This window comes from Chelonia mydas, chromosome 7 (assembly GCF_015237465.2).
Source record: "Chelonia mydas isolate rCheMyd1 chromosome 7, rCheMyd1.pri.v2, whole genome shotgun sequence".
Lineage (NCBI taxonomy): Eukaryota > Metazoa > Chordata > Testudines > Cheloniidae > Chelonia > Chelonia mydas.
Genome location: NC_057853.1, coordinates 30,190,161 through 30,202,323, shown reverse-complemented (window position 1 = coordinate 30,202,323; position 12,163 = coordinate 30,190,161). Strand labels below are relative to the sequence as shown.

Sequence of the window (12,163 nt, the reverse complement as noted above, 5' to 3'; positions counted from 1 at the left end):
ACACATACCACACATACACACACACTGCACACACACACTCTGCACTACACATGCACGCACATGCTACACAGACACATGGATAACACACACACATGCTGCACAGCAGCACACACACACTGCACTGAATAGTCACACCATACACCCCACTCCTTAGAGATACACACACATCATACAGAGACACCCACAGCACATCCACCATGAACACACAACACAGAGACAGACACACACACTCAATCCATATAGACACAGACCACACACAGACTCAGACACACACAGATCTATCCATCCGTCCCCAGTCATGCGGTTGCATTCATCTTTTGAACTCTCCATCCCCACCCGCCCCCATCCATCTCTCCACCCCTCGACACAGGAGGGTGCAGGGAAAGGTGTGTAACCCTGCCCTGTGTTCTCGGCAGGAAGCTGGAGGAGGTGCACACCAGCTTCATGGACAAGAAGGACAAGCTCATAACCAGCATCTACAATGAATCCAAGGAGCGGGCCAGGTTTGTACAGCTCCCCAAGCCCCTGCCTCAGTTTCCCTCTCCATACCTGGGGACAAGGATTCCTCTCCCAGAAGGTTTGTTGGTTGGGCTGGGATAAAGTGCTGCTGCCAGAACCCCTGGGGACTCTTCCCTATGTTCACCCCATGCTCCCCCCCCCCATTGTCAGGGGAGTCTGTCCCCTCATTTAGCCCATGCTTCCCCTCACCCTCTGGGAAATCCCATCCCCCTCCTTCACCTCGTGGGTGTCCCCTGCCCTCTGGGAATCCCTCCGCTCTGTTCACCCATGTTGCCCCCCACCCTCCGGGGATCCCTCCCACCCAGTTCACTCCTTGCCAGCTTCCACCAACCTCCATTGGTGGAATCTCTCCCTCCATTCACTGCCTGCTGGCCCTCAGTGCCCTCTGGGCATTCCCCTTTCCCCCACCCCACATGCGCCCCAGCCATCGCCAGGGGAGCGATGAGCCACTAGCCAGGGGCCATCAGCTTGAATGGGTGGGCGTGGAAACGCAGGTGTGTGTGTGTGTGCACGTGCACGCTCACAAGCGTGTTGGAGGGTGTGGATGAATGTGTGTTAGTGTCCAACACCAGGTGCACTAGTGTGTTAGCGTCTGTGTGTGCTAGAACATGCGCAGATGACACATTGTGTGTGTTCACCAGCATGGGTTGGAGTATGCATGTGCCCTGGGACATTTGAACGAATGTGTTAGAGAATGGGCATGTGCACTAGAGCATGTGTTACTGGGCATGTGAACACAAACACAAACCTGTTCCGAGGAATGGAAAATCTGTCTTATGAAAGGAGACTCAAGGAGCTTGGCTTGTTTAAGCCTAACTAAAAGAAGGTTGAGGGGAGATATGATTGCTCTCTATAAATATATCAGAGGGATAAATACCGGAGAGGGAGAGGAATTATTTAAGCTCAGTACCAATGTGGACTCAAGAACAAATGGATATAAACTGGTCACTGGGAAGTTTAGACTTGAAATTAGACGAAGGTTTCTAACCATCAGAGGAGTGAAGTTTTGGAATAGCCTTCCAAGGGAAGCAATGGGGGCAAAAGACCTATCTGGCTTTAAGACTAAACTCGATAAGTTTATGGAGGAGATGGTATGATGGGATAACATGATTTTGGTAATTAATTGATCTTTAAATATTCATGGTAAATAGGCCCAATGGCCTGTGATGGGATGTTAGATGGGGTGGGATCTGAGTTACTACAGAAAATTCTTTCCTGGGTATCTGGCTGGTGAATCTTGCCCATATGCTCAGGGTTTAGCTGATCGCCATATTTGGGGTCGGGAAGGAATTTTCCTCCAGGGCAGATTAGAAGAGGCCCTGGAGGTTTTTCGCCTTCCTCTGTAGCATGGGGTATGGGTCACTTGCTGGAGGATTCTCTGCTCCTTGAAGTCTTTAAACCACGATTTGAGGACTTCAGTAGCTCAGACATAGGTGAGAGGTTTTTCGCAGGAGTGGGTGGGTGAGATTCTGTGGCCTGTGTTGTGCAGGAGGTCGGACTAGATGATCATAATGGTCCCTTCTGACCTTAGTATCTATGAATCTATGTCTGCAGCTGTACAATAGCATGTACCCCCATGTTCTGGCATGTGTTTGCAAGTTAGTGTGTGCTTCATGCACAAGCATGTGTTCCATGCTCCCATGCAGTAGGTTGTCTTAGCATGTTACCCTGTGTGCCCCCATGAACTAGCGTGTTAGCATCCTAGTGCATGCACATACCCACGCTTTAGTGTGTACCTGCGCTTGCGTTAACGTGTGCATGTATGCACAAGTGCATCTTAGAGCATGTGCATTCACATAGGTTAGTGCATGATGCTGAGCATCGCTGCCCCCCTCCCCACTGTCCCAAGTGTGACCCGGCCCCTGCGCCTCTTCTCCCACAGGGCCAATGGCTTCCAGAAGCAGCAGGAGCTCCTGCGCCAGAAACACGCCGAGTTCACAGAGCGCTACCGCATCCGGCACAGCGGGGACAGCACCCAGAAGTGACAAGTGCTCTGGACACTATATGGGGGGGACTGTGTGCCACGGATGCTGTATGGGGAACACCTCACACACACACTTGTCCCCTCCCTTCAATAAATCACTGCCCATGGCCCTGGTGCCGTTAGCCTTCCTGGAGGGCTCCCACCACCGCTTCGGAGAGGGGGACATGGGATTCGTCTGAGCTCTCCAGCTCCCAGCCTGCACTACCCAGTGTCACCACACGGGCTCTTGGAGCAGGGATGAGCCCCGGGGACCTCTCCTGTCCCCACTGCCCCTCTCTGTGGAAGTAGGAGTGCAGCAACCCCTCTGAACCAGCCGGGATCCCAGCGCTGCAAACTTCTCTGCAGCAGTGTCTGGGAGGGGACTCTGGTACTGAGATCTTCCTCACCGCAATGCCATGCCAGGCACTAGTCTCCATCCCTATGAGCTGGGGCCAGGGGCAGACACTGTGAGAGGGAGACTGCCTGGCACATATCCAGCCGCCACCAGCAGGAGCAGGGACCAGAGGAGCGAGTGTGGCCAGGACGGGGATCAGAGAGTTATGGGGAGCACACACACACCCCCCGCAGAGGCAGTTGCTTGGCCAAGCCTCTACACAGCCAGGGCTCTTGGCTGAATCCGCCCATCTGAGTGGGGCACTGGGAGTGCCAGGTGGGAGCTGTGCTGGTGGACTTGGGAGGGGTGGAGACTCCAGAACCTGGGCGGGGGGGAGCTGGTGAACCACCCCAATGATAATTAGCCATGGTTCCAGACTCTGCTCCAACTGCCCCAGGAAACAGCTAAACCCACAGGGCATCCAAAAGCCCCAATGCCGGGACAGTAGATAGAGCCCCAAGGGCTCCTGCACACCCCTGAATTCCCTTCTACATCCCTTTTTGTGTTCTTATATCCATCGATCCCCACCATACTCCTCCCTCCATCTCTCCATCCACAACCATCCACAGCTCCCCATAGACACCTCTCTATGTATCTGTCCATCCATGAATCCCCACACATCCCTATCTCATCCATTCCTCTCTCTCTCTCTGCTACTTCCGATGCCCCTTTGTGACTATCTGAGCATGATACTCACGCACCCCAGGTCCTTGTGTGGGGTGCATGCAAAGGGACGAGTTGGGGGAGGATTCGGGAAACACACACACACCCCATGCTGGGCAGGCGCCAGATGGGGAGTGCGGCTTTGTGGCCTGTGCATGAAGGAGTAATTCTGACATTTCACACATAGTTTCCGTCCAGCACTCTCCGCTAATCCCCCGCCCGCGTCACGGCTTTAGCCGCCACAGCCCCCACTGTGCCTGCTGGGAGGTAGGCTGCTGCATGGAGCTCCCTGCTGGGAGGGAGAGCCCCTTGGCGCTGTGAACTTCCCCACAGCAGTGCCTAGCCAGGATCTAGGAATTAGCAGGGAATTAACCCTTCTGCGTACAATAAGTGCCCAGTAAGGAAGTGCTCCCAAGCCCATCTCATGCCAGGCAACACTGTGAGCTGTGTATCCTCCCCATCAGCACTCTGCAGCCCACCCCAGGCACTCTGCTCTGCCCCCCTGCCCAGGATGGAGTTGGCATCAAATCTGCTTCCCCTGCAGTTGTGTAGCTGAGGAGTTTAGCTCTGGTGGTGCTGGGGGCCAGAGCCCAAGGAGGAAGAGGCATTGATGGCATTTTCCATGACCCCTCTCCCATCACGGAAACCCATCTAACTCATCCCTGCCCCCTCACTCTGCCCTATCAGTCTCCCCTGCCCTGGGACCCCAGGTCAGATTCCTGAATTTCCCCGCCAGTGCACCTCATGCTACAGCAGGTCCCAGCAGCATGTGCTGGCTTCCCCTAGTGGCTGGCGTAGGGAGCAGCTGGCTGCCCAGCTCAACTCCTGCTCCACTGGCCAGAGATGGAACGGGCCCAATCTAGACGGGTGACTCCCCCTGCAAGCTCCCCATGGCCAGCAGCTCAGCTGCTCCTGCACCCCTGCGGGGGGCACTTCCCCAGCTGGGCTCAGCAGCCTCTGCCAGCCCAGCACCCTGAGCTGCCCCTGCACAGTGCTGGACATGGGCACGTGGGCCACAGCTCAGCAACTGCTCAATCCTTCCCCAGCTACCCCTCCATCCTTCCAACCATCCCCAGTCATCCGTCCTCATCCACCCCTCCAATCACCCATCCATCATAGAATCATAGAATATCAGGGTTGGAAGGGACCTCAGGAGGTCATCTAGTCCAACCACCTGCTCAAAGCAGGACCAATCCCCAATTTTTGCCCCCAATTTTTGCCCCAGATCCCTAAATGGCCCCCTCAAGGATTGAACTCACAACCCTGGGTTTAGCAGGCCAATGCTCAAACCACTGAGCTATCCCTCCCCCTCCCTCACCCCTCCATCCTTCCAACCATCCCCACCCATCCATCCTTCCATCCATCCTCACCCCTCCCTCTTCACCCACCCCTGCATCCTTCCAACCATCCCCTCATCCGTCCTCACCCACCCCTCTATTCTTCCAACCATCCCCACCTCTCCATCCATCCGTCCCCACTCATCCATTCTCACCCACCCACCCTTCCTTTCCTCTTCCATCCCCACCCCCTCCCCCGCTCCATCCCCATGCCCCTCCACCCATCCCTCCCCACACACCCATCTACCGCTCCACCCTTTCCCCACTATCACCACAAGGGCTGTTCCCAGCATCCTCCACCCTGGGTGGGAGCCCAAGTACCATCCATTCCCCCCGCCAGCTCCCTCCTGCCTCCCTTCCCCTTCTCGCTGCCCATCACCCCTCTCCTGCTCCGCCCTGCTGCCCCCCAGTCCCCCCGCGCTCCCCCCTCCCGCTGCCTGCCGCCTCCCTCGGGGCCGGGCTGGGCCGGGCCATCAGTCACTCCCTGGAGCCAGCCCCGCTCCCTCTCCCTGGCCGACCGCGGCCGCCTGGCTCACTCGGAGCCGCTCGCTCCTGCAGGCGCGCTGGCCCCGCGGGCTCCGATGCACCTGTAGCCGCCCCCGGCAGCGGGGCCCCCTGGGGCCGGTCAGTGCCCGGCCTGATCCGCGCGGGCGGGGCCCGGTCCTTGGATTTACCTCCCCACGGACTGCGGAGCGGGGCTCCTGCGCTGCCTTCGGGGGACTCCCAGGGCCGAGGGGTCCGTGCCCCGCATCCCGCCAGCCCAGCGCTCGGAGCTACCATGCGAGTGCCCCGGACTGCGGGCGCTGCCGGAGGTAGGGGGCAGCTGCCGGCCAGGCGCCCTGGGCACCAGCGCTAGGGGACCGCCACACTCCGGCTTGGCACCATGAGAGCCCCCCGGGAGACCCTGCACCTCCTGCTGGCTACAGCCCTGCAGCTGATCGGCTGCGCAGCTAAGGTAGGCGGGTTGGGGGGAGCGGGGCACGGGGGGGCGGGGAGGGCTGGGGGGAGCGGGGTACCTGGGGACTCAGGGCAGGAGGGCACTGGGGGGAGCTGGGCACTGGGGGCTCAGGGAGCCGGGCACTGGGTGAGCCGAGCACTGGGGCCTGGGACAGCGGGAAACTGGGGGAGCTGACACTGGGGGAGCCGGGCACGGGGGGCTCAGGGAGCCGGGCACTGGGGAAGGGACCTGGCCCTTTCTCCCGTATCAGTGGAGGACGCGCTGTGGGGATGCCGCATCCCGGCAGGGGCAGACACAGGGGGTCTCGCTGGGTTAGCGCCTCGTACCGGGGGAGGGGTGGGGGGAGCGCACGGTCTGGCCTTGCTGGGGGCCCCGGGCATGAGCCAGCGCGCAGGCTGGGGACTTGTAGCGCTGGGGCTGAGCTGCAGTGTCCGGGGTAGCGCCCAAGACAGGGGGAACCAGGACAGACAAGCGCCCCTCGCCCGCCTGGGATTCCCCCTCTCCAGAGTCTCCCTAGCGGCCCAGCCCCTCCGGTTCCTGCAGGGATCCACCCCCTCTGCCCGGCTCCTGCTGCCCTGACCTCCGGAGCTGCCAAGATTCCACTCACCCCTGCCCCACCGTGCCCCTCCCCGCCCCTGAGCACGGGGGGAGGGGCTGGGCGCCAGGACTCCTGGGTTCTATTCCCAGCTCTGGGAGGGCAGCGGGATCTAGTGGATTGGGGGTGCGGGGCTAAAAGCCAGGACGCCTGGGTTCTATTCCTGCTCGGCCAATGACTCCTTGTGAGTGAGCTGTGGGGGTGGGTCCCCTTTCTGCCCTGCCCAGGATGGGACAGTTCCTCAGGCTCATCCAGCCAAAGATTTTTCCACTGCCCCTAATCCCACACACACCAGGGGGAACTGTCCCTCCCAACTTTTCCCCCAGCTGCTGATTTGTTATTGTAGGGTCTCTTGGGGGTGTACCTAGTCTGACTGCCTGCAGGTTAGTGGAGCTCCACTGGGTATGGGGGGGCGACAGTTATAAGAGGGGAGGGGGGTCTCTGAGGCTGGTGTGTAATGGAGTGGGGAGAAGGGGGGAGTGGGGTGGGGGCTCCCCCAGAGCTCGACGAAGGGGGGATGGGGCTCAAGCGAGCCTGGGGAGCCAGCCTTCCCCCCTCCCCACATTTCCTAGGACTCTGAGCCTGATTGCCTACATCTCCTCCTTTCCAGGCACCACAGCCCCAGACGAAGGGGACCCACCCACTGGGGGAAGGTAAGAGACTGGGGTGAGGCGCAGGTTGGGGGGCTGCTGCCACAAGGCAGGGGGACGTGTTCGAGGATAGCAGTGCTGAGGGGGCACATTTGAGGGTTGTTGGGGGTACAGCACCTCACCCCAGAGGTGGCTGCATCTCAGTACTGGATGAAGGATCCCTATATAATCAGCCCTCACACCCCACCCCAGAGGTGGCTGCATTCCAGTACCTGGCAAGAGCCTGCTGTGTCTGTGTGTGCAGGATGTCAATGGGCACACTGCGGGGGGCGGGGGGGAGTGCCTGGGCCATGTCAGTTGGCATTGTCAGGGCATGCTGAGTCCTGGCACTGTCCCCCTCTGACCCCCGCAGTGATGCAGTGGATGGAAGTTTATAACCGCAGCTTCTGCCAGCCGAAGGAGATGCTGGTGCCCGTCAGCGAGGAGCACCCGGCTGAGGTGGAGCACCTGCTGGCACCCTCCTGTGTGCCCCTGCGTCGCTGCGCCGGATGCTGCGCCGATGAGGGGCTGCAGTGCGTGCCTACCCGCATGCATGTGGTGGTGATGGAGGTAATGGGAGGGAGGGCAGGGGAGAGAGGAAGGTGGGTGAAGACCCAGGCACTGGCAATAGGGGAATGCCAGGAGTGGGCAGACAGCTGGGGGAAGGGAATGCTGGAGGGGGAGGGGGAGCCAGGCACTGGGGGGAGGAGAAAGCTGGGGTGGGAGGGAGCTGGGCGTCAGGGGTAGGTGAATGCCATGGGGTGGCCTAGGAGCCAGACACCAGGAGGAGGGGAATGCCAGAGGGCAGGGGGTAGCCAGGCACTGAGGGTGGGGAATGCCAGGGGATGGAAAGAGCGGGTATCGGGGATAGGGGAATGCCAGGGGCTGAGAAGAGCAGGTATCAGGAGTAGGGGAATGCCAGAGGGCAGGGGGGAGCTGAGGGGAGGTGTATGCTGGGGAGTTGGGCCTTGGCATCACCCTACATAAGGTGTGCTGATCCCCAATCCCTTGGCACTTGGTGCCCCCCTCACTCACCCTTTCTTTGCCCCCCAGGTGATGAAAACCCGCTACCTGCACAGCCACCTGGGCCAGCTGGCCTTCCAGGAGCACAGTGCCTGCGAGTGCAGGTGAGGGGGGTGTTTATTGTTGAGAGTATGGGGGGCTTTGAGGGGGGTCCCAAAGCATCTCTGCACCCACAAGGCTCAGTCTTCCCCAAGTTGTGACCCCACTGGTTCCAAGCTTAGCCAAAGCTTGAACACCCCACGGCAGCCAGTGACCCCCCCCCCCCCCCACCTCAGGCAGGCGGCCCCACAGAGGCACATGGAGGGGCCGTGAGCTCTCCGGTTCCTAGGGTGACTGCTGTGGTCTCTCCCCCTTGGCACTGCACCACCCCCCCATTTCAGGGGGCACCCCTCCCTCCTCCTAGGGCATCGCACTGCCCCCCATGGGTTGATCCCCATTCGGGGGCGGGGGCAGTTCTCAGCAGACCTCATTTCCCTGTTAACCTGGCGTCCCCTTTTTTCTTTTGCAGACCAAAGACAAATAGCCAAGTAAATCCAGAAAGGTAAGGACCCCCAGCTCCCCACCCTGCTGCTGGGAAAGGCCAGGGCAGGAGAGACCGGAGCTTCCCCCACAGCCAGGGCTCCCACCCCATTCCCTACAGCGCCCCCTGCTGGCTGAGAGGGGAGCTCAGTTCTGATTCTCTCCACAGGCCTGAGCAGCCCAAGGGGAAAAACAGCATTGGACGCAAACACAAAAGGAAGAGACCCCCTGAACGAGACTCCCCCTACCTGTATGTCCAGGGACCCACATGCACCCTCCAGTCCCTGCATGTCCTCCACTTCCTTACTAACTCTGCTTGCATTGGGGGCATTGAACTGGGGTGAGCAGGGGGGATCAGGTGAATGCTCCCCACACCTTATGGGGGTTCACTTCTAACTGTGGGAGCCGCATGCCCCCCACTCCTGTACCTCATGGGGGATCAAAGGAGGGGTGGACTACCCAGCCCAGCAGCATCAAAGCCCCCTCCAGAACCATGAGGGTTGGGGCAAGGGGGCTCCCCCCGCCCCTATGTGGAGACCCTCTTGAATTGGAGTGGGAGGGGGTGCTGTTCCATAGGGGTTCCCTATACACTCTTTCCTCCCCCCAGGCCCTTCTGCCCACCCTGCCCAGACAAACGGAGGCGCCAGGATCCCCAGACATGCCAGTGCCGCTGCCGGCGCAGGTCCCAGCACTGCCAGGACCGGGGCTTGGAGCTCAATGAGCACTCGTGCAGGTGAGACCCCCTGACTCCCCCCACCTCCCTCCAGGCCAGAGACACGCCAAACTCCCTCATGGACCAGACAGACCCACGGACCTCCCAGTGGACCAGAGATCTACCCAAACTCCTTCACGGACCAGGCAGACCCTCCAGCCTCTACCTCAAACAGAGACACCCCAAATTCACTCATAGACCAGGCAGATCCCAGAACCTCCCCCTGAACCAGAGACACCCCAAACTCCTTCATGGACCAGACAGATCCCCCAACCTCCCCCTGGACCAGAGACCTACCCAAACTCCTTCACAGACCAGACAGATTCCCACCTACATCTCCCCATGGGCCAGAGGCAGCCATGACCCCCCCCCCTCATACAGACAGACCCCCATCTCCCCTATGGGCTGGAGATACCCCCTGAACTCCCCTCACAGGCCAAACAGACCCTCCCCAATTAGTGCTGCAGGATAGAGCCCCCAACTCCTCCCCCATCAGGCTTTGAGACAAGGGAGGTGCTTCTGGCTGGGGGAGTTGGGGGTCCTGAGGTTGGTGTCCCTGAACCTGCGTGGCCCCTCCAAGTGCCCTGAGCCACTCTGTTCTCCCCTGAGGTGTGAGAAGCTGCGCAGATGATCTGACGGGGGAGGGGGGTGACCTGGGACCAGCCTCTCCCCCCCCAGGCCCAGCTCTGCATTGGAACCAGGACAAGACTCTGGCCCTGAGCGCCCCCTGCTGGAGAGGAGCACAAGGAAGACAAGCAAGGCTGCCCAGGAATGGACCTGATGAGAGGACTCCTGGGACCATGTGGGGGGTCAGACCCCATTATCCACTGCCTGGACAGGACCTGTCAGGAGGGGTTGCATCTTGCACGGCCTCTCCTGGACTGGGGCAGCTGGATCCTGGGCCCCTCCAGGACTAGGACAGATGGATTTCAGGGCCCCTCCAGGATTGGGGACCAGATCCTGGGATCCCTCCAGGACTCGGGCCCCCAGATTCCTTCAATGCCCACCAAGGCCGCTCCAGCTCTGCTGGCCAGACTCTCATCCCCTCGTCGTTATTTAAAGTTCCACACACACCCCTCACTGCCCTGCTCATCCCCAAACCCCTTTAATTTAATGCTTGCCCTCACCTTCCTCTCCATCCCCCCAGATCAAACCCCGTTTCCCTGCCAGAGCCAAGGGGAGGCTGGGCACCAGCTCGAGGACCCTCCCAGGGCACGTCCTGCTGCTGTAACTGCCCGCACATTGGTATCCGGCTCCAAAGCTATTAAATGGATAAGACACGCCGGCCCGCAGAGCTGTGAGCGCACGACCCCCCACAAACACCTATAGGAGGTCGAGGGAGCATGCCCCGCTCTCAGGACTCGCCGGATTGGACGGGGCTGCTGTTCTGTGGGGTGCCCTATATACTGCACCGGCTGGGGAGTGCCTCGCTGGAGGGGGTCCTCTGTTGTGTAGGGGAGCAGGGGTGGAGAGAGAATCCTTGGGGATTATTGGCCTTTCACCTTTGAGCCGGTGCCTTTGTTTATGCTCCACAAAAGTGTGGCAGCCTTTACACCCACGAGCTCTTCACCCCAGGGCTGAGGGCTCCTTCATGCTTGGTGTGTGTGGAAAAATTACTGCTCCATCCTAGAGGCGGCTGCATCTCAGCGCCAGACAAGGGATCCCTCTATAAAGAGCCCCGCCACGGCGCCCCAGTCTAGAGGTGGCTGCATCTCAGCACGAGGTGAGGGATCCCTCTATACACAGCCCCTGCACCCCACCCCAGAGGTGGCTTCATCTTGGTACTGGGCAGGGGATTCCTGTCTGTACAAGTGCCATATTATGGAATCCTTTGGAAACACAAGGTGCTGGGAAAGCATGAGATGCAGTTGATGTTCTGTGTGGGGATACTGGAAAAACAGGTGGGCTGGGCAACAAGGGGCTGTGGGTCAGGATTGAGGGGCCTGGGCAGAGCTGTGGGGGTGGGGAGCCCAGAGGTGGGCTTGCAAGGGGCTGAGGGGCAGGGGCAGAGCCATGGGGAGCCCAGGGCTGGGATAGCAGGAGGCTGTAGGTCAGCATTGAGACCCATCAGAGAACTGGATGGAGGGAATATGTGGGGGATTCCCTTCCTGGCTCTGGGGCCTGTCCCCCTCCCTTGGGAGCATGCAGCGCTGTCACTCTAGTTCCCAGCACCAGTGAATGGGCCCAGCTGTGCCGGTGCTGGCATTGCCCACAGAGACATGCTGCACTTCATGACCAGGCAGCAGCCCTGGGAAAAAGGGAGGGGGTGGATCCTGGCAGAGCCAGCCCCTGCCTGTGTGAGCCACATGTAACACAGGGATTGGGGGCAGCTCAGGGATAGCTCAGCTCCACTGCCCCCACCCCCTCACATCTTGTGCCCAAGAGCAGGCTTCCTAGGTACCAGGGGGAGGGGCAGGGATCAGGGCGCATCATGCATCTACAAGGGGGAAGAGTGCAAGGGTGAGAGCTCCTGGGCTCTATCCCCAGCTCTTGGAGGGGAGTGGGGTCTAGTGGGTTAGAGCAGGAGGGGCTGAGAGCCAGGACACCAGGTTCACAGCTCTGCCTGTGCCACCTTGGCCTGTTCTCCCACTATATGTGCCAGTCGCCCAGCCTGCCTCATCTGCCCTGGGCTTCTTCAGGTGCTGAAATGGCTCCTATTTCAGCAAAATGTGGGTCTAAACCTGCTTCCTGCATATTTGCACAGAGGAGGCAGGGTGCCCTCGCCACCCAGCAGGGAAAAATGAGGCACCCAGCTGGGGGAAGGATGGCCCAAAGTCTCACGTGGACGGAGCTAGGGCCAGAGTTCAGGCGTTCTGACTCCCAGTCCCCCTGCTCTAACCACTGGACCCCA

The 12,163-nt window shown here is 60.1% G+C and overlaps 2 protein-coding genes across 9 annotated transcripts in view; both read left to right on the top strand.

Annotated features, from left to right (window-relative positions):
• DNAJC4 (DnaJ heat shock protein family (Hsp40) member C4) overlaps positions 1 to 2,610 on the top strand; it is a 75,902-nt gene extending 73,292 nt beyond the window's left edge. For 4 of the 5 annotated variants that reach the window (XM_043551228.1, XM_043551227.1, XM_043551225.1 and 1 more), the window contains 2 exons: positions 417 to 503; positions 2,402 to 2,610. In XM_043551228.1, coding sequence (XP_043407163.1) covers positions 417 to 503; positions 2,402 to 2,504 — 190 coding nt within the window. In that variant the 3' untranslated portion in view covers positions 2,505 to 2,610. The remainder of the gene's footprint in view (positions 1 to 416; positions 504 to 2,401) is intronic. The other variant, XM_043551229.1, reaches the window with a different exon arrangement.
• A 2,223-nt stretch (positions 2,611 to 4,833) lies between these two features.
• Positions 4,834 to 11,289, top strand: VEGFB (vascular endothelial growth factor B). Of its 4 annotated transcripts, none has more exons than XM_037904574.2 (8): positions 4,834 to 5,831; positions 7,040 to 7,082; positions 7,432 to 7,628; positions 8,112 to 8,185; positions 8,590 to 8,622; positions 8,770 to 8,850; positions 9,208 to 9,333; positions 9,922 to 11,230. In XM_037904574.2, the coding sequence occupies exons 1-8, from the start codon at positions 5,760 to 5,762 to the stop codon at positions 9,941 to 9,943; spliced, it is 648 nt and encodes a 215-aa protein (XP_037760502.1). In that variant the 5' UTR covers positions 4,834 to 5,759; the 3' UTR covers positions 9,944 to 11,230. The 4 variants fall into 4 exon arrangements, with proteins under 4 accessions (XP_037760502.1, XP_037760501.1, XP_037760500.1 ...); XM_037904572.2 differs by having other exon boundaries at positions 5,080 to 5,831; positions 10,460 to 11,261; XM_043551230.1 differs by lacking the exon at positions 4,834 to 5,831 and adding an exon at positions 6,177 to 6,812 and having other exon boundaries at positions 10,460 to 11,263.
• The last annotated feature ends 874 nt before the right edge of the window (positions 11,290 to 12,163 follow it).

Coding starts and splice junctions, on each gene's coding strand:
- VEGFB (XM_037904572.2), top strand. CDS start 5,760: ATGAGAGCCCCCCGGGAGACCCTGCACCTCCTGCTGGCTACAGCCCTG. Junction 5,832..7,039: donor TGATCGGCTGCGCAGCTAAG/GTAGGCGGGTTG, acceptor CCTCCTTTCCAG/GCACCACAGCCCCAGACGAA. Junction 8,186..8,589: donor CACAGTGCCTGCGAGTGCAG/GTGAGGGGGGTG, acceptor TTTCTTTTGCAG/ACCAAAGACAAATAGCCAAG.